Genomic DNA, 25,157 nt, shown 5'->3' with positions numbered 1-25,157 from the left:
TAATACTAGTAAGAGTAATTACTATTAACTATTTATATTATATTCCTTCATTCAATAAATAAATAGTACTGTAGTAGTGAGTAGTGTGTGAGTCACTCATGGCATGGGATTGGATTTGGAGTTTGGACTAGGTCCGCGTAACAATTTTCAACTTTCAATTTTCAAATTTCAAACTGTTTAGGAGAGAGGGAGAGAGAGAGAGGGGAGGACCCACGTGGAATTGACGAAGGAAGAAGAAGAAAGTAGCGTTGCGTTGCGTTGCGTTGCGTTGGATTCTGAAGTCAACTTGATGACCTACTGCTTTCCACCTAACCCATCCCACTACTACCAACTACCTCTGCCGTACTTTATATCTCCCTCCCCCCTCATACTTATCTTCTTTTTTTCTAATTTTTTTGTTTTCCTCAGTAAATAAAACAAATTTAAGTTATAAAAGTTTTGACAACTTTACGATAATCATAGGATGGAAAAACTATGATTTTGTTGTTGGGTTTTCCCGCAAAGTGTGTATTTAAAATTTTTTATTTATTAAATGTGTTTAAATGTTTTATAACATAACATGATAAACTTTTCTATTTTTGTTTTTTGACAAGGAAATTTAGTCCATTTGATTTCAAATGAATGAGTAAAAATTTACAAACTCCACCATAAACTAACCCTAAAATGTATAGAGAAGATTAATATATATATATATATGTATTTCCTTAATAAAATTAAATTAAATTAAATAAATAAATAATCTATATACATTCGTTGTTCGCTCATATCATGTCACGACCACTAAGAGCATTCACATCCCAAAATTCTATCACATCCTATTTTACCATCCCAAAAAGCTATTTTATCAATTATATCATATCATTTTATAATACTCCCAGCATCCCAATTTTTATTTTACAATACAACACATTAAAATAATATTTCTACACTAAAATAATATATCCCAAAACCCAAATAAAAACAAAAACCTAAATCACCTCTGCAACCACCTGCTACTACCACCACCACAAAGAGCATACTCAAACTGAATTTTATCTCTAAAACTCAAAACCCAAAGTTGAAAACCAAAGTCATCTTCACCATGGCAACCCCAAAAACCTCAACCACCGAAACTCATGGCGACATGCAAGGATGAAGATTGTGGATAAGTCAATCTTGTTTTTCTCTAGGGTTTCTCTCTCAAAATTCTTTCTGGAAGCTCTCTACATTTCGTGGGTATAAAGGTATTTATAGTAGGGTGTATAAGGAATGCGACGAGTCAGTTACAACCAAACAGGGCATTCTGGCGACTCGAGCTCGTGACTAGAACGAGTTGCGAGTTTGAATCGCGAGCTAACTGTCTAGCCAGACTGGAGGTTTTGTCCTGTAGTGCAATAGCTGGCGTGACCCTTCAGCTCCCCCTGCATGCTTCACACGTGTGCCACCTTTGGTGACTCACCAGTCGCGAGATCCAGTCGCGAGGCTCTTCTTGAGTGCACACTCTTGAACTTTTCTTCACACTCTCTCACACACTACCCTTACATGATTCTCACCTATATACAGGATTTCTAAATACTGAATCACAAGTAAATTTGGTACAGAATAAAGCCAACAAAATGATTGAATAAATTCAACCTTACAGTACGAATAGAGAAGGCGAAGTGAAGGGTCTTCTTGAGAAGCAATAGTTTGTTTAAGAAATGAGAAAGGACATGAGAAAAAAAAAAAAAAAAAAAAGGGAGATAAGAGTGTGACCGGTGTGAGAGAGAGAGAGAGAGAGAGGAATTGNGCCACCACCCACGGCAACCCAGAAACCTCAGCCCCGAAACCCATGGCCACACTACCACCATCACCACGGCAACCCCCCCCCCCACCTTCACCACCATTAACCCACATATGACCCATAATAAAAACCCCATTCCACCACCACGACGGCAATCCCCAACTCCACCACCATGAACCCATAAAAAGAATTCGTCTCTGCCACAACTCATATTTGTCATGCTGCACCCACCTCTGCCACAACCATCCTTTGCTCGCCTCATCCACCTCTACCACGACCCACAAACCCAGCTACAAACCCATTAAAAATAATCAAACAAACCCACATCAGCCACCACCATGCCCACTGCCCTCTGCCCACCACCACCACGACACCACAAACCCACATCAGCCACCACCACCACCATCAATCACCCATCCCCACCACCATGGAAACTCTCCACAACATCAAACCCATAAGCTCCACCACATCAAACCCATGTCAAACCCATCTGCCACCACGTCAAACCCTTGATTCAAGGGAAAATAGAGAGAGAAAAAAAATGAAAGGACCCCAATTATTGTTCCATGACCAAATCTAGACTTGTACCAAGCACCTCCTCTTGTGGGGTTTAGGCCTAAGAATTTGTAAGAATAGATAGTGTGAATCTAGAGCCGTTGGTCAGGTCTTATTGCAATAACATCAGGAAAATTTTTTAGGGACTTAACCTCGGCCTCAAATAGCTGGGCTGCAAAACCTTCCATGGTTGTATGGTACGTGAATGTTCAAATAGTATGTAAAACACCTATGAACGTTTAGACCCCAATTTACAAATTACAAACACAAACTTATAATCAAACAATATATGTGCAGAATATGAAAATAAGCTAAAACAAAATTGGTAAAACAATCTAAACCGAAATTAATCACAACCATAGCAGTAATTAAAATGCAAAGATTAATGGAAGAGAGATACAAACACAAGACAACACAGCGATATGTTATTGAAGAAGAAACCGAAATCCTAGGCAAAAAACCTCTCCGCCGCCCTCCAAGCAAGTGAGAGAGAGAGAGAGAGAGGAATTGATAAAGTAAACAGTGAAAGTGAATAAAATATTGCACTGTAGCACAATTGCAAATTTTTGTGCCATAGTTGGTTTTTACAAGTCCGAATGTGTGGGGGGTTTTGGGCTTTTATGCTAAATTTTCCCTACGTATGGCATTTCCAATGTGAATGCTCTAACATTGCCATTAATAATAATCATAAATTACAGTAGCTAACATTCAAGATATATTAATTTTACCCACTATCAATAATAAAATAAGAATCGCCTTCAATATGCATGACTCATACACTCATGTTCAAGCCATAATAAACTACAATCCTCTCATTCCATAACCTTTTTTTTCATATTTTTTTTAGAGTCACCCAAATCTATAACTTCATTTAGTTAAATAATATTCCAACAAAAATAATTAAGTTGAATAATAAATTGTTAGTGTATTTTAATATTAATTTTAAATAAATTGTTAAATTCTTATTATTATGCAATTTATTTGTATTAAATTTTGCTTCTAAATGAAAGGTAGGAGTTTCAAATTTTTAATGGATAATTAGTCGAGGATGGAAATTTTACCCAAACCCCCCCCCCTCCTGACGAGATAGTGGAGTAAGATATTTCCCCACATTCTAGGGTGGGACAAGGGTGAATTTACGCTTTTTAGCCCCACCTCACCCCTCCCCGCTTCACACTAATTTTTTATTCTATTATGCATTTGATGTTTGGATTATATTATTATGTATTAGAATATTAATGTTAAAGACTTGGTTTGTATTAATATTTTGTGTGTGGTATTACTAATAATCTAAATGCATGGATATTATGACTTTTTTTGTTTTTGTTGTATAATATTGTTTGTTCAACACTTTGGGCAATTCAATCATTGTTAAAAATTAGTTTCATTTGATGTGATAAATTTATTTATAATTTTAAGTATAGCTATATTATTGAAACAAGTTTTATAAAAAATAAATAAATAAATAATTGTAACATGTGCGGGGCAAGGCGAATTAACACAAAGTCGATTTTTGCAAAGTGAGGCCCCAAGAGGTGGGGATCGGGGAAGACAATTTAAACTATCATGCGATGAGGGGTGAGGATAGGGCAAGACAAAACCATGCAAAGTGGGGGTGAAGAATTCCATTTTTCAGCCCCACCTTGCCCCATTGCCATTCCTAAAGGACAAGGTTTCTCTCCAAACTAGTTTGAAAAAAAAACTCTTCAAACTCCTCCTATATATTTTTATTAGATGTAAATTTTTTAAAATCTAACCTTTAGATTTCATGTAATTTATGTCTTTAACACACATGTCAAATTTCATTCAAATCAAATGTTATTTACTATTCAATCATTAAACTTATTTTTTATACATAATTTTAGGTTACAAAAATTTGAAATATAAACATTTGATAGATAACATAGCTATTGATCTTTGATCTTCTTAAAATTTTGCAAACATGAAGGATATAATAAGAATATGCAATTAAATGGTTAGATTTTCAAAATTTACCCCTAATAAAAACATATCGGCGAAGTTTGAAGGGTTTCTCTCCAACTAGTTTGGAAAGAGAAACCTTTTTCATTCCTAGATTAGTGTCTTACATCTAACTCTAATATTTAATTCTAGAGACTCCCACCATGATATAATAGGTATAATATTAACGTAAATAAATGGGTTATAAATTTATAATTCTCATTAATCTTGAGTAGGCCCTATAAGTCTATAAATAGGACTATTTGCATCATTACTCTAAAACAATATACATTATCTATATAGGTGTATCAAGTGGGTTATAAAACATCATTCTACAATAACATAACTTTTTTTTTTTCTATCCTTAACTCTCTCTCGTAGAAAGCTTGCGACGATATTGTAGAAAGCTTGCGGTTTAAGAAAAGTTCAGATCTGCATCTAAGGAAGATGTAGATCCGTTTTTTATTTAAGAAAAGTTCAGATCTGCATCTAAGGAAGATGCAAATCCTTTTTTTATTTAAGAAAAATTCACATTTATATCTAAGGAAGATGCAGATTCGTTTTTGATTTAATAAAAATTTAGATTTGCATCTAAGGAAGATGCAGATCTATTTTTGATTTAAAAAAAAAAAAAAGAATTGATAACATGTAGATTTTGAAACTAAGATAGAGATCATATCAATAATAAAAATAATCAAGAACATGTTTCAACAAAATAAGTTAACAATTCATGATATGAATATTTGGCACAACTACACTAAAATAAATAAACAGGCATCATCACAACAAGAGCAATATAAGAAAAAAGGGTTAATAAGAAACAGTCTCTTATATGGAGCACTCTTCTTCTTGAGAGGATATTTTAGGGTTCAAAACAATTTAGGCAATTATCTTTGAAACCTAGAAACTTTAGCTTGAAAGAATATCAGAATGGGGATCAGAAATATGAGAAATTTAGGGGTGTGAGAAAGTGTCTCTCTGAGAGCGTCCAAGAATGTGTTGAATTTTGAGATCTAGTCCCTATTTATAGAGGCTGGAATGCTTAAAAAATAAGCAACAACGACTAGAATGCGAATCGGGACGCGTCTTTCTGCAAAAAAGTCGAAAAGGATGTGTCTTATCATCACCCAAAGAGCGTTAGGCCAAAGCCCTTAAGGGTGCCATTCAGCACTTTGAAAGTGTCGTTTGGCACTCCAAAAGTGCCGAATGGTACTCTTGGATGCTAATCGCACTTTCGTGTTTGGGTGCGTTTTAGACTCCTTTTTTAGGTTTTCTTGAGCCGGGCCTTGTACTTAGACGTGTTTTCAATTCATATTCTTAGATTTTTATCTCTTTTTTGGATAATTAAGGTCTTTTCAACAACAAATATCTTGTAGATAAATACTCTAAAATAAATCTTGATAAAGTTCATATTATCCAATTATTCTCTTTATTCTTAAACAAGCAATTCTATTTTAGACACTAATTATTAACCAATCACAAAATTATTTAATTAATTTTAATTGTTTAACCAATCAAAATTAATTTAAATTAATCATGTGTGGTCGACTCTACTTAGATACAATGCATGCTAATCGTGCAAACTCGATCATGCGATATCTTTTGATCCGACGGCCCGATTTGAAAACCAGACATACCGTTGCGACCGTTAGAATCTCAAGATCATTTTTATGATATGCAATGAATGAATTAATGCATGTAATGCAATCATATTTTTGGGGTACATGGATGGTCATTCTAGTCATCTTCCTTGATTAAATCATGGGTGCAAAATCGAGTGTCTACACTCGCTTGACCCGCTCATCCCTGTTTCACCTCATGCAGGTTTTTCCTGCCCTATAAAGATGGTGGGGCGGAGATGGGGTGAGATTTTAGACTCGCACCACGGGACAGGGCAGGGATGGGTTTACACTTTTTAGACCCACCTCGGCCTGCTTCGCATTAATAAGGGTTAAATTGTAAATTTTTCATAATCTAAAACCTTAATATTTAAACAAAAATATAATCATCTTATTTTATTCTACTTAACATGAGACTCTACCTCTTTTTTCTCTCTAGCAAAGTTGGAAATAAGGTATCAATTTTAATGTTTTCTTTTGTCTTTATTAAAAACAAATTTATATACTATTGAATTATTGATTTCATTCATGCGTCTTTCTCAACTTAGATTACATCATGAACATAATAGATTTTTTTTTTTAATAAGGTACGAGTCTGAGACTCTTAATGTTTGTGTTTGAGTTATTGTGTGTTGGCATTTGGCTGTTATGAAGTACAGGTTTGGGACTCTGAGGTAGCTTTGGTCCAGGTAAATGTTATTCATAATATATTTAATGGTTTAGCGACGATATTCAGACCCCTAGACGTCTCATTCTTATAGACTTTGAAGGGTCATCTAATCTTTGTTGGTATGCCATAGGAAGGCATTTAATTCAATGCTTTTAGGATTTGAACAAATTGGAACCAATTGTACATGTCTATAAATATATATAGCTCCAGATTAGGTTCAAATATATAGCTCTAGATTTGATCAAAATATATATAGTCCAGATTTGTCCAAATATATATGAACCTAATCTCGTAATCCGAAGCTATAATTTGTTCCAATTTGCTCAAAATATATATAGTCCATATTAGTTTCAAATAAAAGTAGGGGTCTAAAGCTATATAAATGAATCACAAATAAAAGTTCCTTCATAAAAATAAAAGCTCTAGATTAGGTTAAAACTCATTGTTTCATTTTATTCATTTAATTTTTTTTCCCCGTAATTTTATATTATCTTTGTTGAAGAAATATAATTTGTCCATTACTAAGTTGCTAAAATTAACATCAAGAAAAAAATGACTTCACATGAAAACATTGGTAGCTTCAATCCATCTGGTAGCAATCAATTTCCTTTGATAGTAGATGAAGATAATGCAACCCTGTCATCACCTCTGTTGAATATGCCAAAAGATGTCCAGGTAGTCCAGCCTAGCAATGAGATAACTGAAGAAGAGGGGAAGTTATCAATTGTTTGGAATCATTTTAAGAGAAAGAGAGTTGATGAGAAAGACAAGGCTGAGTGCAATTATTGTAAGAAATTACTAGTAAATGGATCCAATTATGGCACTAAACATTTGCATGGCCATGTGAAAATATGTCGAAGGAGAAAGTTTCAAGACATTAGGGATATGAATCAAAATTTTTTGGCAAGGGATCAAAATAAAGTGGATTCAATGGTGGGTGTGAATGCTTATAATTTTGATCAAAATGTATCAAGAAATGAACTTGCACGTATGATTATCTTGCATGAGTATCCCCTCTCTATAGTTGACCACATTGGCTTTAGAAAATATTCAACTTCTCTTCAACCATTGTTCAGGATTGTTTCTAGGAACACAATCAAGAAGGACATTTTAAGCATTTATGAGAAAGTAAGGGATAAATCAAAGCATGAAATTGATAAGAATTAGGGTAGAATTTCTATTACCACTGATATGTGGACTTCACAAAACAAAAAGCGAGGGTTTATGGTTGTAACAACACATTTCATTGATGGTTTGTGGAGATTACAAAGCCAAGCTATGAGGTACTTTTTTTTAAAAGTATATATTCATTTTTATGTTTTAATTAAATTCTTTTCAAATTTTTATATGAACTTATATCATTGTTAGTTCTAATTATTTAAATTTCTCATTTAAGGTTTATTTATGTGCCATCTCCACATACAAAAGAAGTACTTTCTTGTGTCCTTTTAGATATTTGTTGGAATCGAATATTGATAGGAAGTTTATCTACTGTGACTATGGACAATTGTAGTACCAATGATGCAGTTATAAAAATTATCTTCGATAGGCTTCAACGTGGTGCACTTATTATGTGTGGTTCAATGTTGCATATGCGTTGTGCAACACATGTTTTTAATTTGATTGTTTAGGATGGATTGGAAGTAATTGGATCATGCATTGAAAAGGTTCGAGAAAGTGTGGGATTTTGGACTGCATCAACAAAGAGAAGGTAGAAGTTTGAAGAGACAACCCGACAAGCACATGTTGAATGTACCAAAGAACTAGCCCTTGATTGTAAGACTCGTTGGAACTCTACCTATCTCGTGCTTTCTATTGTTATAAAGTATAAAAATGTCGTTTATCGATTGAACATATGTGAGTCATCTTATAAGTGCATTCCAATGGATGAAGAATGGGAGATGGCAAGTAGTATATGTGAGAGACTGGCAGTGTTTCACAAGGTTACAGAGCTATTCTCAAGTACCTCATACCCTATAGCTAATCTTTTCTTTCCTAAGGTGAGTGAAATAAAAATAGCTTTGAATTCTTGGTTTACAAGCACAAGTGATATGATTAGGAATATGGCATTTAAAATGTTGAAAAATTTGATTGTTATTGGAACGTGATTCATGATGTTATGGCCGTGGCAACCATTTTAGACCCAAGATATAAGATTGAATTGTTAGAATATTATTTTCCAATAATTTATGGTGATGAAGTTGATAATGAAATTCAAAGGATTAGAGATATTTGTTATGAAATGATTTGTGACTACAGTTCTGGGAGAATGGGTAGGGAAGGTACTCGTGGCCCTTGTGTGGGAGAGGGTCCGCAAGTTGATGACTCCCTTATGGACTTTGAAAGATATCTTAGTCAAAAAAAAAAAAAAAGGTGGCAATATTAAATTAGAGTTGGACCATTACCTTGAGGATAATTTAATGCTAAGAACTATGGATTTTGATATTTTGGCATGGTGGAAATCTAATGGGCCAAAGTATCCTACTTTGCAATGTATTGCAAGGGATATCCTCACCATTCTAGTGTCAACTATTGCCTCGGAGTCATCATTTTGCACAAGTGGTTGATTTGTTAAGTCCACATCGCAGTAAATTTCATCAAAAGACGATGGAGGCATTAATGCATGCTCAAAATTGGTTATGGGTTGAAATTAATGGTAATTAAATATACTAGTTTAATTATGCAATGATTTATGTTGCTGCATTCTTTATTATATTTTTCAATTGTTTGATTGAATTTATTTTACCTTTTTTAGGCTCTTCATCTACCATAGATGGAATTGAAGATACATTCCAAAATATCCTGGATGATTATGATGATAAAGAAGAAAGGGGTGTCACAATGATGGAAGAAAGTGGAGATTCTTTTTGAAGAACTAGGCAATTTTTATTTTGTTATGTATTAGGGGTTTGGATTATTTTATTATGTCATATTATGAGATTTTTGTTGTGATATTTTCTTGTTAAACATTTATATGATATTATTCAATTTTTGCTAAAAATTAGTTTGATTTGATAAGATAAATTTATTTATAATTTCAAGTATATTTTTATTATTGAAACATGTCATTTTATTTGAAAAAATGGTAATAGTTGTAGGGAAAATTAACAAGAAGTAGAGTTTTACGAGGTGGGATAGGGCTTTACGAGGCCCTAAGGGGCGGGGATGGGGCAAGAAAAATCCATGCAGGGCAGGGGCGAAGACCCCATCCTTCAGCCCTGCCTCACCCCATTACCATCCCTAACTGTAGCTGGATTGTAAAAAAAGAAAAATGTTTTTTATTCCACCCCAATGTCTCTTTTTCTCATTTATGTCTTTCTATTTCCTCTCTCACTTCTCTCTTCTCTCTTCTTTCTCCCATGGTTTTGATTTTGGGTTGTGGGTCTTGGTCTGATTGTCTGATGGTTGTGGGTGGTGGCGGCGATGGTCGGCGATTGTGGTCCAATGGGCATGGTTCGTGGGTCCGATGGTCCGATGGTCATGGTTTTTGTTCCTATGGGTCATGAGTCACAATACAGTGTTTTTAATGGAACTGTGGGTTTTGTCCGAGTCTTCACCGATCTATTGGTTGAGGAGTGTGAGTCGAATCCAGTGGCAGTGAGATGATGGGCTGTGGGTCTGAGGCGTGGTGGTTTGTGGTGCAGTATATCGGCGTTATGAGTTTGCTTTTGTGGAGGTTTACCGTGGTGGGTTTGATGTTGTGGGTTGAATCCGGGTTGGGGGGTTGTCGTGGTGGGTTTGTGTGTGTGTGTGTGTGTGTGTGTTTTGCTTGGTGGTTTGATTGGCAATGGTGGATTGGGATGTGGGTTAGCTATGTGTGTGTTTTTTGCTTGGTGGGTTTGCTGGTGATGGCGATGTGGGAGGTTTTTTTTTTTTTTTTTTGTTAGTTGTGGCATGAGTGGTAGGTTTGTGGTGGTTGTGTGTATGGGAGATGGGTTTTTGGTGGGTGGTTGGGTGGTGGGTTTTGTGATAACTGTTGGTAGTGTAGTGGCTGACGGTGTTGAAAATAGTGGGGTTGAGAAAGAGAGAGACCGGGAGACAGAGGAAGAATAAAAAATAATAAAGAAAGAATATTTAAATGAAGTATTAAAAAAATAATAAATTTGATATAAGCTATATTGTAAAGTGATGTGTTATATGTTATAAAGTTGGTTTTTTAAATGAGAATACATTCTATCTGGAGCTGGCGTAAAGTAGCTCTTTTACGCCACCAATAATAATGCGCCACGTTAGCCAATAACTTTAAACTTAATACACCTTATTACACATTATTATAACCCAAATAACATCCCAAAACTCAAGCACATTCTTCTCTCTGATCCCTCTCATCTTTGTTTCTCTCCCTCTCATCAAAACCCAACGCCGATCTGCCAGAGCTTCTTTGACCAAAGCATTTAAGCTTTACATTCCAGATTCTAACATATCATTTGTGAGCACTGGAAGGCCAAGCACAGATTACATGTTTCCTTCTTTTTTTGACAATATAGAATTCGGATTGAGCCAGTAAACCCAATCAACAAAACCCCAATCATTATGTGCATCTAGCAACAAAACCTAACAACCCAACTAACAAAAAACCCAGCAAATTCAGCAAATTTTAGCAAAAAAGAAGAAGAAGAAACGAAGCCCAAAATAATAAAACAAAACATAAAACAGCCCCACCAACTCAGACACACACACTCATTCATCACTTATTATTGTAGGACTGTTTATTGTTAAAACCATTCATCTTCTTCTTCTTGTTGGTGGCAGATCTGGTAAGTTGGTGACGATGGTAGTGAACGAGAGGCCGATGAAGAGGATGAAGAGGAGGATCTTTGCCAATCTCTACGACTTCCATACCTTCCCCACCACTACCACCACCAACATCGAGGACGAGCAACCCTTCAAAGTAAAGATGAGAGCTTTTCTCGAAAAACATGCTCACCTCATGCTCTTGCACTTCGCCGTCGTGCTTCCTGATTTTATGGACTCGATTGTTGGAGCATCATCGTTAGGTGATGGCAGATTGGAGGTGGTGTGGGTGATGGCAGATCGACATTGGGTTTTGATGAAAGGGAGAGAGAAGCATAGATGAGAGGGATCAGAGAGAAGAATACGCTTGAGTTTTGGGATATTATGTGGGTTATAATTGTGTGTAATAAGATGTATTAAGTTTAAAGTTATTGGCTGATGTGGCGCTTTATTGTTAGTAGTGGAAAAGAGCTGCTTTAGAGCATCTCTAATAGAGTATGCATAGCCAAAATATAGAGAATATATGCATTGTTCATGCTCCAACCGGTTCTTTATACCTCTTTTTTTTTTTTGCTTATGAACAGTAGCCCATCAGACTTGATGGACTACTGTTCATTCTTCAAATGTTTTTTTTCCTATTATAATAATTAAGTGTTGAATAAAAAAATGTTGGAAGATATGTAGTTGCTAAAAAAGGAATAAATAATGAATGAAAAAATAATATTTAAATGTAATAGAGAATTTGTTGAAAAATGTATTTGAAAAAGTTGGTAGATAAAGGTAAAAGTCACTATTTATTTTTCAAACTATACAAAAATTTAATGAATTTGTTAAAGATGCTCTTACCAGCTATATTATCTTTTTAAATACTAAATGCTAAAAATTTTAAATTTTTTTTTTATGAGAATACCCTTAGAGACCGTTTGGCCTGGGTGGAAAAGCTGAACGCGTTTGCGTTTCAGTTTTTTTTTTTTTTTTTTTTTACGGGTTTTAGTTTTTTTACTGTTTATGTACTGTAGCGGCTACTGTTCAATGAACAGTAACCACAAAGTTTGACTTTTCAACCCAAATTTACTGTTCATGGATCCACAATTTTCACTTTTCAGCAACTTTTTCATTAAAAATGGGTCCCACGGTACTATTCACACATTTAAAAATTATTTTGTTACAGTGTTTTCAATTTTCAGTTTTCAATTTTCAGTTTTCAGCTGTATCTAAACATGCCCTTAAAGTTAAAATGCCATTCGAGACTTACTTGTATTAAAAAAAAAAAAAAAAATTTGAATTGTCAAAGTTTGATAGCAATTTAGTGCGTTCACGTGGGGTGTCAGGCAGGGCACACTGCCACAAGTTACAATAAAAAGGTAATGTGCTTTACCTTCACTTTTTTACTACTAAAACTTAAAAGTCACAAGAAACAATTGAGGTCTTAGAAATAAAAATTTAAAACGTAAGGGAGGCAGACGGGTGGAGGGCTGGGCGTGAAGAAGAAGAAGGGGAAGAAAGAATGTCTGGTCACGTTTGGACGACGATGTTATGGGTTAGATGATATTTTTTTTTACGGTTAGTTTCCATTTTTCTGGTTTTTATTTACTGGCCGGTATTCTTTTTCCGACCAATATCAGATTTTTTTCCCGGTATGGCCGGTACAACCCGGTTAGCTCCGGCAGGTAGAGCGGTACGAAATAGCCGTGTTTCTGTTTCGGCTAAGGTTCCGGTACAAAAAATTCCAGCCGGTACGGTACGGCATTCACTCTGTGTGTCCAGTAGCAAGTATTTCCTCCATGTCTCGACACGCACCCCAGGCAATCTTATCACGCCACGTAGCAGTATTCGGCGAGGGCCACAGCATTGTGGTGTTCGAGCAAGGTGACCTGGGTCGAATGCGGAATCCGAACCGAGTCGGAGGAGGGCCCACTCCCTCCGACTCCGCACCAACCTCTCACGAGAGTCCATGCATGGGATTCCAAGACTCATTGCATTTGTCGTCAATCTAGATGACCCGAACCGCGACCTAAGATGGTTCCCGAGAAGTTCTCATGTATCTCCAAGACTTCACTCGCGAGTTCCGAATTGGTGAGGTTTGAAACGGAGGTAGTGCAAGTAGTCAAATTAGTGGAGGAGGAGGAGAGTTTCAAATGGAAAATAAAGATCTCAGCCAAAGATGATAACCAAACAACGGGTGTAGTGGAGGAGATATTTGATGTTGTTGTGGCATGTAGCGGCCATTACACCCAATCTCGTTTCCCTCAAATTCCCAGCGTTCCTTTCTTCTTATTCTTCTTCTTTTTTACTCCATAATAATTACTCTTATCATCCTATTAAGAAATTAGTTTTTTTTTTTTTTTTTCCTTTTCTTAGTTTTTAGTGTAAGCTACCAACAAAAAATAACCTTTATCAATTGAGAAGTGTAATGAATGCCTCAAAAACTATAAAGTTTATTTTATTTCTTTTTATATATTTTTTTTTATGCAAGAATAAATGAGTGGGCTGAGAAGCAAATGCATAGCCATAATTATCGTTACCCACAACCTTATCAAGATCAAGTCTACCAAATTTGATTAAGAAAAAAAATGCCAGATTTGATTTTTTTTTTTTCTTTTTTTTACATATCCACAAAATATCTAAATCTGAGGTTAAAAAAAAGTAAATCTTACCTTAAGCTTGCCAGTTGATTTTTTTTTTTTTTTAATCCAAAGCTTAATATTACTTTGATGTGAAAGTGATTCTCAATTGCTAATTTATTATATTACTTTAATGGATCTTATTAATAAGTATTTAAGTGCATTGGTTACTACTAGCTTTCTTTATTTGGGTAAGTTGTAATTTATACTTCTAAAGTTTGAGTGTTTGGATTTTACACTTGTTTTAAAATTTGGATTTCACTTCCAAATTTTAGAGGTATAAATTTTAAATTCTAAAATTTTAGAATATAAAATTCAATATTACTTTCAAACTTACGTGGCGTAATTTACAATTTAACCTTTTTATTATAATCAATGAGCTATTTTTAGGAAGTATGCACTATTAAGTTAAATGTGGATTTATTTATTTATTTTTAATACTTTCCAATTCTCTTAACTGGAGCGATCAAGCACGTATTCCTACTCCTGTATCATGTTGGAGTACGCCACTTTCTAGTATTTAATTTTATGTACCGTTTTGGGACCACTTGGAAAAGATATTGCTTGCCCTTGCATAAGTAAATTTAGATCTGTTTTTAATTACCATATGGCAATGGAGCCATTGTTTCAACAATTTTAAGACTTTCCTGGTAGACGAGATTTTAACCATATGAATTCCATTAGTTCACTTTGACAAAACAAAATTCTTTTTAAATTCATCTGATATTAATTAGGAGAAATTTTAAAATTTGTTGAAACTTCTTATTAGCTAGGGTAGACGAAGTCTAATATGCCTCAAATAACTTAAATCCTACCCAGTACCAGACTAGTCATATGTTTTTATGCAATGAGTTGGGACAGAGATCACGTATGTAAACAAAAGAATGTTCAGTAATTTAGAATTAAGCTCATGAATTAGAGGATTAATGTAACAGTGATTCAAGAAAAGTTTAATTGAAAAGGCTAACCTTAATTCTAATTACATAGATAGAAGGTGTACTTGAAGATGGTTCTGTATATTTTCAAGATGGGAGCTTTGTCATTGCTGACATCATTTTACACTGCACAGGGTATGTTGTATTCCCCAATAATTTGCCTTCAGCTTTGATTTAGGACCAAAAATGAAACAGTGAATGGTAATTAAAAATTCTTTATCTTTTTTAAGGTACAAATATCATTTTCCTTTACTTGAAAGTTGAAACTAATGTTGTGACTGTGGATGACAACTGTGTGGGCCCATTATACAAGCATATATTTCCACCAGCCTTGGCCCTATGGCTTTCCTTTGTTGGGCTACCTTGGAAGGTTTTTCCCCTACTTAATAGAGTAGTGTGCCCTATTTTGTTTATGGTTGGATCTTTGACTTAATCTTATTTAATGATGGAAGTTAAAGTTTTCTATTTGGTTGGTGCCAGACTATTCCTTTCCCCATGTTTGAATTACAAAGCAAGTAGATATCTGGTGTTTTGTCTAATCGATTCATGCTTCCATCACAAGAGGATATGATGGAAGATGTTGAAGCCTTCTACTCATCACTTGAAGCTTCTAGCACTCCGAAACCATACACTCATTGTGTGGGTAATAATATGGTAATTTTGGTCAATTCAATAGCGTATAACATATATGGCAAATTTTCATTTTTACTTCTTTAATTTTTTTGTGCCCACATTAAGTATGGTGTATAATAAGTTTAAATCTTTGATGGTTAAATAAAATATTTGGAGTTCAATTTCTGCCTACACCAAAAATTGATTAGTGTCTCAGTCTGATGATAAAAATTTATCATCAGAAGCGGATGTCATAAGTTGAAACTCTTTAAAAAAAAAATATTGACCTATTTCCAATATAAATGTTGCTAAACTATCCCAAACTGGCACAATGAAAGACAAAGGTGTCTCAATACTGACTTGATAGCGTGCATCTAGTAAAATTTTTCTTGATTGTTAGTAAAAAGACCAGCTAAGTTAGAGCCTTAAAAGGAGGGGTTTTTTAATTTTTAATTTTTTTCAGTCAGTGAATGCAATTAGACTTCATGCTTCCAATTAAGATTTTTTAGTATTAATTTGGTCCTGCTGATAAATTATTATGGATGTTGTTTTGCAGGTAGAGTACAACAATTGGCTTGCGGGTCAGTGTGGAGGTCTTATATATATGAAGAATGGAGAATATCAATGTGTTGTGCCGCATTCAAGAGCAGAGTCACCCAACCCAAGTCTTATCGCGATGAATGGGAAGATCAACACTTAGTTTTGCAAGCTCATGAGGATTCATCAAGCACACCTCAAATGAAGTTCGTGATAGATGTGTCTCTCAGTAATCAAGTTTCAAGACTCACTCTTTTCCATTGTATCTCTCACTAGCAAGAACCCTAGCCACCCTTCTATTGTTGCTTCTAATCCTCTTGGTTTAGTCATTCTTTTGAGTAATAATGTGAGTAAAGAATAATGTGAATCTATTCTTTTGAATTGAAATAAAAGAATTAGATTTCTTTAAACATACTAAATTTTTTTAGTAATTTAATTAAAACCATGTCTTTTTTTTTGTCTTTCTTTTGTTGGCTCAGAAAAACCATGATGTACTTCCCAGAGAGAGAGAGAGAGAGAGACACACACAAGTAATTACATGGTTCGAGTTGATAGCCTAAATCCATGGTGAAAACTTTTAGACGACTACATCTTTGATATTCTTTATATATATGTTGCAGGGTCCTTGGATGGGCTTTACTATAAATTGGGCATTTTGGGTCATTACATAATAAACACAATAAATAAATATCTTGAACACTCCTCTTAAACTCAAGATAGAAACTTGATCATTCGTTGAGTTTAGAATATAAGCTCATGAAGATTCATCAAAGATAACTTGAAAGTGATTAGATTAGATGAATGATGGATTGGGCACAACATGGAATCAATTTATAAGTGGGTTAGCAAATTTCGCATATAAGAGACCCAAATAAACCCATATAAGGGGTTTAGGAGCATTATATGAAAAAACAAACTCCAAAATCGAAATATACACACATACCAAAAAAAAAAAGAACGAAATATACACACATACCAAAAAAAAAAGAAAAAAAAAAAAAGAGCCTAATTGGAAAATGTCAATTTGGTCAACAGCCAAAGTCAACATTAAAGGATTAGCCAATGATCATAGAAAATCAAAACCAGTTTGGGTTAGACTAAAGAGAAGACCTACAAAGGTGGCGGATAACTACTTAGTGCTAGCAATAGCATAGCAAAATCGAAAGGTGACACATATCATGATGAAATCATGGTTGTTGTCACCAAATTTGTAGTAGTGTGTGGGGTGCGTGGCAATGCATGACTAGAGTTCTGACCGGCACGTGGCTTGGATGGTGGCAAATGGATATCCTCCTCAACATGTAATCTAAGGGTGTTTGATGACTGATTTTTGGGGTTTTGGTTGTTGGATTGGTGAAGCATTCGGTGAGGAGAGTTGAGCGACACAAGATGTTTGAGAGAGTACTACCGATGGTGGCTAAAAGAGCACATATAAGGGGCTATGTTTTAGGTTTCCCTTTTCAATCATCCTGTAAATAAGCATTTGAATGTTTGTGTGGTGGTTTTAGATGGCGAGTGAAGTAAACCTAGCAGAGGCAGATCATCTTGTGTGAGTGAGCATAGGTTCGTCGGATGGTTCATGGCTTGATTGAGATTTTCATATTTATAACTGATGGTTTTGGATGTTGTTTATGTGGATTGGATTTGGAGGCAAGTCTAAGCGGTTGGCTAGCAACAGATATGGCTTTATGTATCAGTTAAATTTATGGAATTTTAATATGTTTATTTATCTATCTCTTGACTTGAAATGGAACAAGTTTGATTTGAAAAAGGATCTTAGAGTGTCTAGGGTTAGGCCTGGAGGGTCCTCTTACGCCTTCTTCTTTCTTCTCATCGGAGTTATTTCACAAAGACTTGCCATGGTTAGGAAGGAGAGGAACAAGCACACTTGGAGAGCGCAGTACACCAAAGAGTTGTATGTTGTGTTCGGGAAGGATGAATCGCTCCCGAAAAGGAATCTATTGATTCTCTCCCAATTGGTTGGACTGTAGGTGCAATGATTTACTTCACGGGCGAGGTCTTTGGTTCAAGTCCAGGATGGCCCAACTGTGCCAAGTAAAAGAATAGAAGTAGCATCTGACTCCTTCATGCATGCTTCACTTGGCTCGGGGGATATAGCTCAGTTGGTAGAGCTCTGCTCTTGCAATTAGGTCATTGCGATTACAGGTTGGATGTCTAATTGTCCAGGCGATAATGAAGAGCGCAGGTTACTAGCCATAGCATTAACATCAGCTATGTATGTTATCCCAAATGCCTTTTTGACACACCAAAACTTACTTTATCTATTTTACCACATTATTTTACAATATATCGTACATCAAATGTTCTATTTTAACATTACAACACATTAAAATAATATAAACAATCAATAAAAAATTATTTAATTTCTTCAAAGCCAAAACCCCCCTCCCTCTCTCTCTCTCTAAACTCACCATCACCGGAAAAGAACCAAAACACCATCACCATCCCAACCTCAAACCCACGTCCACCAAAAAAAATCATACACATCCACCAAAATAAATCACAATCACATTATTTATGTTTGAAACCCACTACCATCAAAGAAAAAAAAAACACTCAAACCACCACCACCAAATTTGGTGAGGGAGATGGAGATAATAATCAGATAGGGAGATGGACATTAAAAACAAAAAACAAAACAAAACAAAAAAATCGGTGAGGGAGATGGAGATAAATATTAGTGATGATGCTGTAAAATTTGTGTGATAAAAATAGTAGAGAGGATTTGGAGTGTTGGATTATGTAATAGGAAGAGGAAAGTGGAGAGCAAGAGTCCGAGAGAGAGATGGGCTGAAAATATTGAGTGGTTGAGAGAAAGAGTTGAGGAGACATTTTGTTGAGAAAAGAAAGAAGATGAATAAAAATATATAGAATTTCTACCATACCATTCCAAAGATAGAATTCCACTGTTTATCAATGCTAAAGATTTTAGCATTTAGAATATCTAATGTAGGATGTTTTTTGGTGTTTGGTGTGCCAAATGCCAAAAATTTGGCATTTGGCACACTTGATGCTAGTGTTCTAATGCAAGGTGGGTTTAATGACCGATTTGTGATTTTTTTTATCAAAGTGGTCATTGTTGTAAGATTAGATTTTTTTTTTTCTAAAAGGCCATAAGAAAATGGCTCTAACGAACTAACACCTCTTGAAATTAAAGTGAAATATAAAATATTGTTGATCAAAAGTGTAAAGAGAGAAAGAGATTGGATGCATAAAGAGAAAAAAGGGGAGAACACAATGAATTACATGGTTGGTGCTAACGTTCACGATTGAAGCCCTTAGATAGCTACATCTTTGATTTTCTCAAGTATTAAACTACAATGACCCTCATAGGCTATATATAGGAGTTGTAGGGTTTAGGGTTGGGACTCGTGTCTTACATAAACAAGTACTAAAAGGAGAAAGAGAGAGAGAAAAAAAAAAGAAAAAAGAAAAAAGAAAAAAAGAAATTGCACCAAGGTAGAGACCTAAGCTATTTATGAAAAGTTTGAGCTTAACTTAGGAAAAAATTTATTTGTATTATTTTATGTATCAAACGAACCAAGCACAAGTCTAGGTTTAAGCTCAAATATTAAATGAGTCAAACTCAAATATAATAATGTATTTGTGATCAAGCTCATGAGTATAAGACTCGATTTAAGTATATATATAATATGATATGTTTATATAGACTAGATATTGGATTTTTTAGTATTTATAATTTCAAGAATGATGAATATAAATTATTATGTTCAAATAACAAAAATCCTTATATTTGATTATTTCAAATAATATAATTTTAATTATTAATTTAGATTTGTTAAGATGTTTATTATATATGGTGAAATGATAAGTTAATCAATTATTTCGTGAAAATAGTCGAGTTTATTAGACAATAAAATAAACCAAGCATAAACATATAATATAGTTTAATGATGAGGTTGAACTTAACTCATATTCAAAATTAACTTAAATGAACAAATACTAAACTTTTAATAGTAAACTCAGCTCAACTTTATTCAAGACGTTTATAGGCCTACTCCAAAAGAAGTGGAACTAATATATGTGACAGGGTACTCATTTAGAAATGGACATGGAGTAAGCATCGCAAGTCATATGTCTCATTTGTCATATGTGTACACACAAATTTCATAAGAGATTTATCAAACGATCACAAAATAATGTAATAAATGATTAATTTATATTGATTTATATGAAAGCGAGTATAATTCTTTGATTTGATCTATACAACGAAGGAATACAATAAACTCCTCTCATTTAATCTCCATGGTGTTTTATGATTCAAAGGGCTATGTAGCTGGATCTTGAATTGTGCTTTGATGTCTCCAAGTTGGATGTGTGATTGGATGTATTTGATTTGATCTCGAGGGCCATTGGATTAATCTTGAACTAAATCAAAAGAAACTTGATGGGAAAATCCCTACTTTGATTTGAAGAAGTAGGAATGAGCCTTGATTTTATGGGAGTAAGAATGCTCTTTTGAATTTAGAGATGACTCTATTTTCTCTCTAAGTTTCTGTGATTTTTCTCATATATGAGAAGCCTCTATTTATAGGCAACTCAATGGTTTGTAATTTGGAATTTTCTCTCTAACATTTATTGAGAGTTAATTACAAATTTTGAATTTAAATTTAAATTTGAATTTAATTGTGGTTTTGCATTTAATAAGAACCTTACATGTGAGTCTTTTATTTTGACATTGCCACATGGCTTTTTTCATTTGACAATGCCACATGGCTTTATGTGACTTATGACAAGTGTCATTTTTATGTGAGTCTTGAAAATTTAAAGACTTAACATGTGGCTTAATTTCATTTGGTGGTTGCCCAATATTCACACATCATCAATTGAACATTAATTTGTTCACAAATATTTGATCATGGTCAATTAGATGGTTGAAAATGCATCATAAAATTTTGATTTCTACAATATGTAATATACAATAGTTATGGGGATTTTTGTTTTGAATTTGGATCTAAAATAGAACTTTTTTCCCTTCAAATAATACTATTTTTGAACATATATCTCAAAATAATTAGTATATAGACACAATTTTTTTTTCACAACTTTTGGGTGACAAGTTATTAACAGTAAATAAAAAAAATGTGTAGAGAGATAAAGGAAAATCCACTTTTGTATGGAGAGTGACCCATGGCCCAACTTGAGAAGTCCACACAAAACAACAAAGGAAACTAGCATCCTAAGTCTAGTTGAGGAGCTCTTAGCATCAATGAACAATGTTTCGTGAGGTCTTGCCAGGGGGACTCCTCAAACCACTCTTCAAGCTAATGAGCAAGGAAAAATTAAGGATCACCCAAGCAAAAAATTCAGTTAGGATGAGGAAAGGCAACATTTGAAATAGGGACAATCATCACCTCCACATTAATTATACCCACCAACCAATAGTTTCTCAACATTAAATGCTAAGTAATCCGTCTAAATAGTGGAATACCTACTTGAGCCTATGCCCTCCACCTAAAAATTGGCGCAGGGACTCATGCCCACAGTTGTCAAAATAACAATTGTATCATGAATCGATTTTTTTATTTTTATTTTTATTTTTATATATATATCATGTATTGTAGGCAAAATTTGTCAAACAGTACATTTTCGGAAAAAAATTAGGCGGATGGCATGCGTTCAAACTTAATTAGTTAGTTGGACTATTTTTGGAATTCGATTTTAGCAAACTCGACTTCCCACTAAAAATCAATTCTGACGTGGATTAAAAAAAGAGGAAAAAAGCCACGTAGAACACTTGAAAGTCAAGTTTAGTAAACTCGACTTCCTTGAAAGTGTATGTTGAACTCGACTTCCAAGTGCAGTAAAAAATTCCACCACTCCACGTATCATAATATGTGAGCATTGTAAACTGTTGAAAGTCAAGTTTAGTAAACTCGACTTCTATTGAAAATCGAGTATAGCATACTCGGCTTTCAGTAAATTTCACCACCCACCCCAACTAACTCAATAATGCGAGCACGGTAAAAATTTATTTAAATGGAACTTGAGTCTGTCAAACTCGAGTTCCAATAAATATTACAACCACCCCCGTCTCAGATTAACTTTGATACAACTCTCACTTTCCACTCAACTCTCACTTCTCACAGCTCTCTCCCACACCAAAACTCTCCATTTCACACAAAACCTTTTCTTCTTCTACAAATTACATTGATCATTCTACAAATTAAAGCTTTTCTTCTTCTTCAATTTGTATGTAAATATTCAAACCTTTTTAAATTTTTTTTTTTGGTTAGACCTGGATATATACTCACTTTTACATTTGGTAGATGTATATATATATATACACATACCACTTTTATATTGTTGATGAGTAATTTGTTGTTATTATTATTATTATTATTATTGTTTTTTGTATTTGTTATTTTTGCTTTTTAATGGGTTGTTATTTGATATGCAATGAGTTTTTCTTTGTAATATGTTGTTATGTATAATGCAAATGAATGGATAACATATTATTTATTTGCAAGGTGCTATAATGTGTAATGGTTTGTTAGTTGTAAGGTGTAACGAATATTAATTTTTTAAGGTTAGCAACCATGTAAAAATTTGTTTGAGTTTAAAAATTCGAATTTTTGATTGGAGAGAATAAAATTTCGGTTGATTATAATTGTTTGGTGGAATATACAATGTTATCTTTATATTTTCCTTGAGGCAATATTTTGTAGTTCATATCGAATAAAGGTGTTATATTCGTCACTAACTTTTAGTAAACTTATTTGACTTATAGGCTTGTAATGAGTTTGATTGATTTATATCTATATTATAGTGGGGAGCCCTGCAGTGATGTGACTTATGGAGTGACATATGAAGGGCCTGGTAAAAAATTAGAGATTATTCAACTAAAAAAATGGCAAGAGATCAATTTGAAGAAGTTGAAAAAGAAAATTATGAAAGGGTTGAATTTGGACCGTCGATTGCATGACATAAAAATTATATATCGTGCTTCTCATGCAGTGTTCAATGACTGTATTGTCTTCATGCCTATTGAAATAAAACGAGACAATCATGTTAAGATTATGTTTGACAGGATAAACTTTACGCCCCAGTTAAAAGCTGCCGAGTTGTATATAAGTGTGGAGCTTGGTATAAAAGTTGGCGATGAAGATGTGCAACAAACAACTTTAGAGGGTGGTGGTGGGGAAGAATTCCAATCATTACATACGAATAGTTATCTGACTCTTACATCGTGCACCACAGTTGGGGGTTATACACCACCATGCCAAGAGACACCAACTCCAATGGAGGTTTGCGGATCTAGTTATCAACAAGAATGTATTCAATCTCTAGGAAGGGAAGATGAAGACGAAAATGATGTTGATCATGGTAGAGATGAGTATGAAGAGATGATTGGGAGAGATGACTTTCACGAGAATACTTTAAACTATGAAAATGTTGACAATGTCGTGGATGATGATGATGATGATGCTATAGAGTTTTAAGATGATATAGGCGATGGTGTAGGTGTGTAGACTGCAGTCCCTACATATGAAACTCATGGCCCGTCATTCCATGCAAACAATTGGGATAATATAGTTGATCCTTCAAATGTTGAAATACCATTTTCATCAAGTTGGGTGCGGGGAATGAATTTTAACAAAGGATTGATTTTCCCTAATAAAGAGGCTATGAGACAGGCATTAATAGTTTACTCTATGGACAACAACAACAATTATATAACTGAGTGGTCCAACCAGCAAAGATTGTGTGTGAAGTGCGCGAATGAGTCGTGCATGAAAAGTCCGAGCATTCTCGCAACAGAAGCTTAACGGGTTATGGGCCGTCACAGTATACGGCGGTCCTCACACTTATCCGTCAGTTGGGGTGAACAAAGATGCAGAATGATGGATTCCAATTTTCTTGCCAAAGAACTTCATACATATGTACTTGCAGATCACACTAGCAAAATAAAGGATCTCCAAAATTTGATGAAGGAAAGGTTTAACCACAATATATTGTACTACAAGATATGGGATGCGAAACAAAAGGCTATTGCAAACATACACGGGAATTGGGAAGAGTTTTATCAAAAGTTGCAGAAGTTGTTGTTGGCATATAAGGATAGCGATCCGGGTATACAAGTGTCTTTTTGGTCAATCAACGGGGACACACCAGGTACTATTATATTTAAGTATGTGTTCTAGGCTTTTGCTCCTTCCATTGCTAGATTCGCACATTGTAGGCTAGTAATTAGTATTGATGTAACTCATCTTTATGCAAAATACAAAAGAAAGTTGTTGATTGCAATGACTACAGATGCTAATAATGAGATTTTTCCGCTTGCCTTTGTGGTTGTGGATGATGAGACGGGGGCCAGTTGGGGATAGTTTTTATCTTGCCTGCGGACCGCGATACGGAATGTGGTACTTGATTCCAGCATTTGCATAATATCAGATCGACATAGAGGTATAATATCATCCATTGCATAGTGGCCCAATGATTATGTTCTAGTATATCATAGATATTGCATTGGACATGTGGCCAACAACTTCAACACTCAATTTAATGACAAATTCTTAAAGTCTTTGGCCTTGAAAGCAGGATACAAGCATCAAGATTGCAAACTTGAAAAAATATTGGATTGCCTTAAGGAAGCTGAACTCAAATTCAGTCAGGATCCTAATCCCAATATAGCAAAAAAGAAGCCATACTCCTATCTAATGAAGGAGGGTCTGGAGACGTGGACACTATCACATGATGGTGGACGCCGTTATGGGGCAATGACTACCAATATGTTTGAGTGTTTCAATGGAGTTCTAAAAGGTGCACGTGGACTAGCCATATCTGCATTGGTTGACTACATTTGGTGCAAACTTGTCACCTATTTCAATGATCAGCGCACTAAAATATTGGGTGATATTGAACATGGTCAAAATTTCAGCAAGCATGCCATGGAGAAATATGAAGCAAATTACGAAAAAGGGACAAGACACTATGTGAGGCCATTTAACCAGCAAGATGGTGTATATCAGGTTTGCACGACGCATAATCCACACAGATCTGATGGGGGAGACCATAGTCATGAAGTAAGGTTGCTGGAGAACACATGTACTTGTGGCAAATGGGAAATCTATAAGATTCCTTGTTCACATGTGATTGCAGTTTGTA

General features: G+C 34.7%; 1 protein-coding gene and 1 pseudogene across 1 annotated transcript; both read left to right on the top strand.

The window, feature by feature from the left end:
- The first annotated feature begins 7,117 nt into the window (after positions 1 to 7,117).
- On the top strand, positions 7,118 to 7,732 carry LOC112024024 (zinc finger BED domain-containing protein RICESLEEPER 3-like). Its single transcript, XM_024056666.1, has one exon. It carries the CDS (start codon positions 7,118 to 7,120, stop codon positions 7,730 to 7,732), a length of 615 nt encoding a protein of 204 aa, XP_023912434.1.
- A 3,604-nt stretch (positions 7,733 to 11,336) lies between these two features.
- Positions 11,337 to 16,352, top strand: LOC112024026 (flavin-containing monooxygenase FMO GS-OX-like 5; annotated as a pseudogene).
- The last annotated feature ends 8,805 nt before the right edge of the window (positions 16,353 to 25,157 follow it).

The sequence above is a fragment of the Quercus suber genome, unplaced genomic scaffold (genome assembly GCF_002906115.3).
Source record: "Quercus suber isolate HL8 unplaced genomic scaffold, Cork oak 2.0 scaffold_372, whole genome shotgun sequence".
In the NCBI taxonomy this organism is placed as follows: Eukaryota; Viridiplantae; Streptophyta; class Magnoliopsida; order Fagales; family Fagaceae; genus Quercus; species Quercus suber.
The sequence above is the reverse complement of the archived record's forward strand: the minus strand, read 5'-3'. Positions and strand labels throughout refer to the sequence as shown.

Excerpts from the sequence above, each read along its gene's own strand:
- LOC112024024 (XM_024056666.1), top strand. The coding sequence starts at position 7,118 with ATGACTTCACATGAAAACATTGGTAGCTTCAATCCATCTGGTAGCAAT.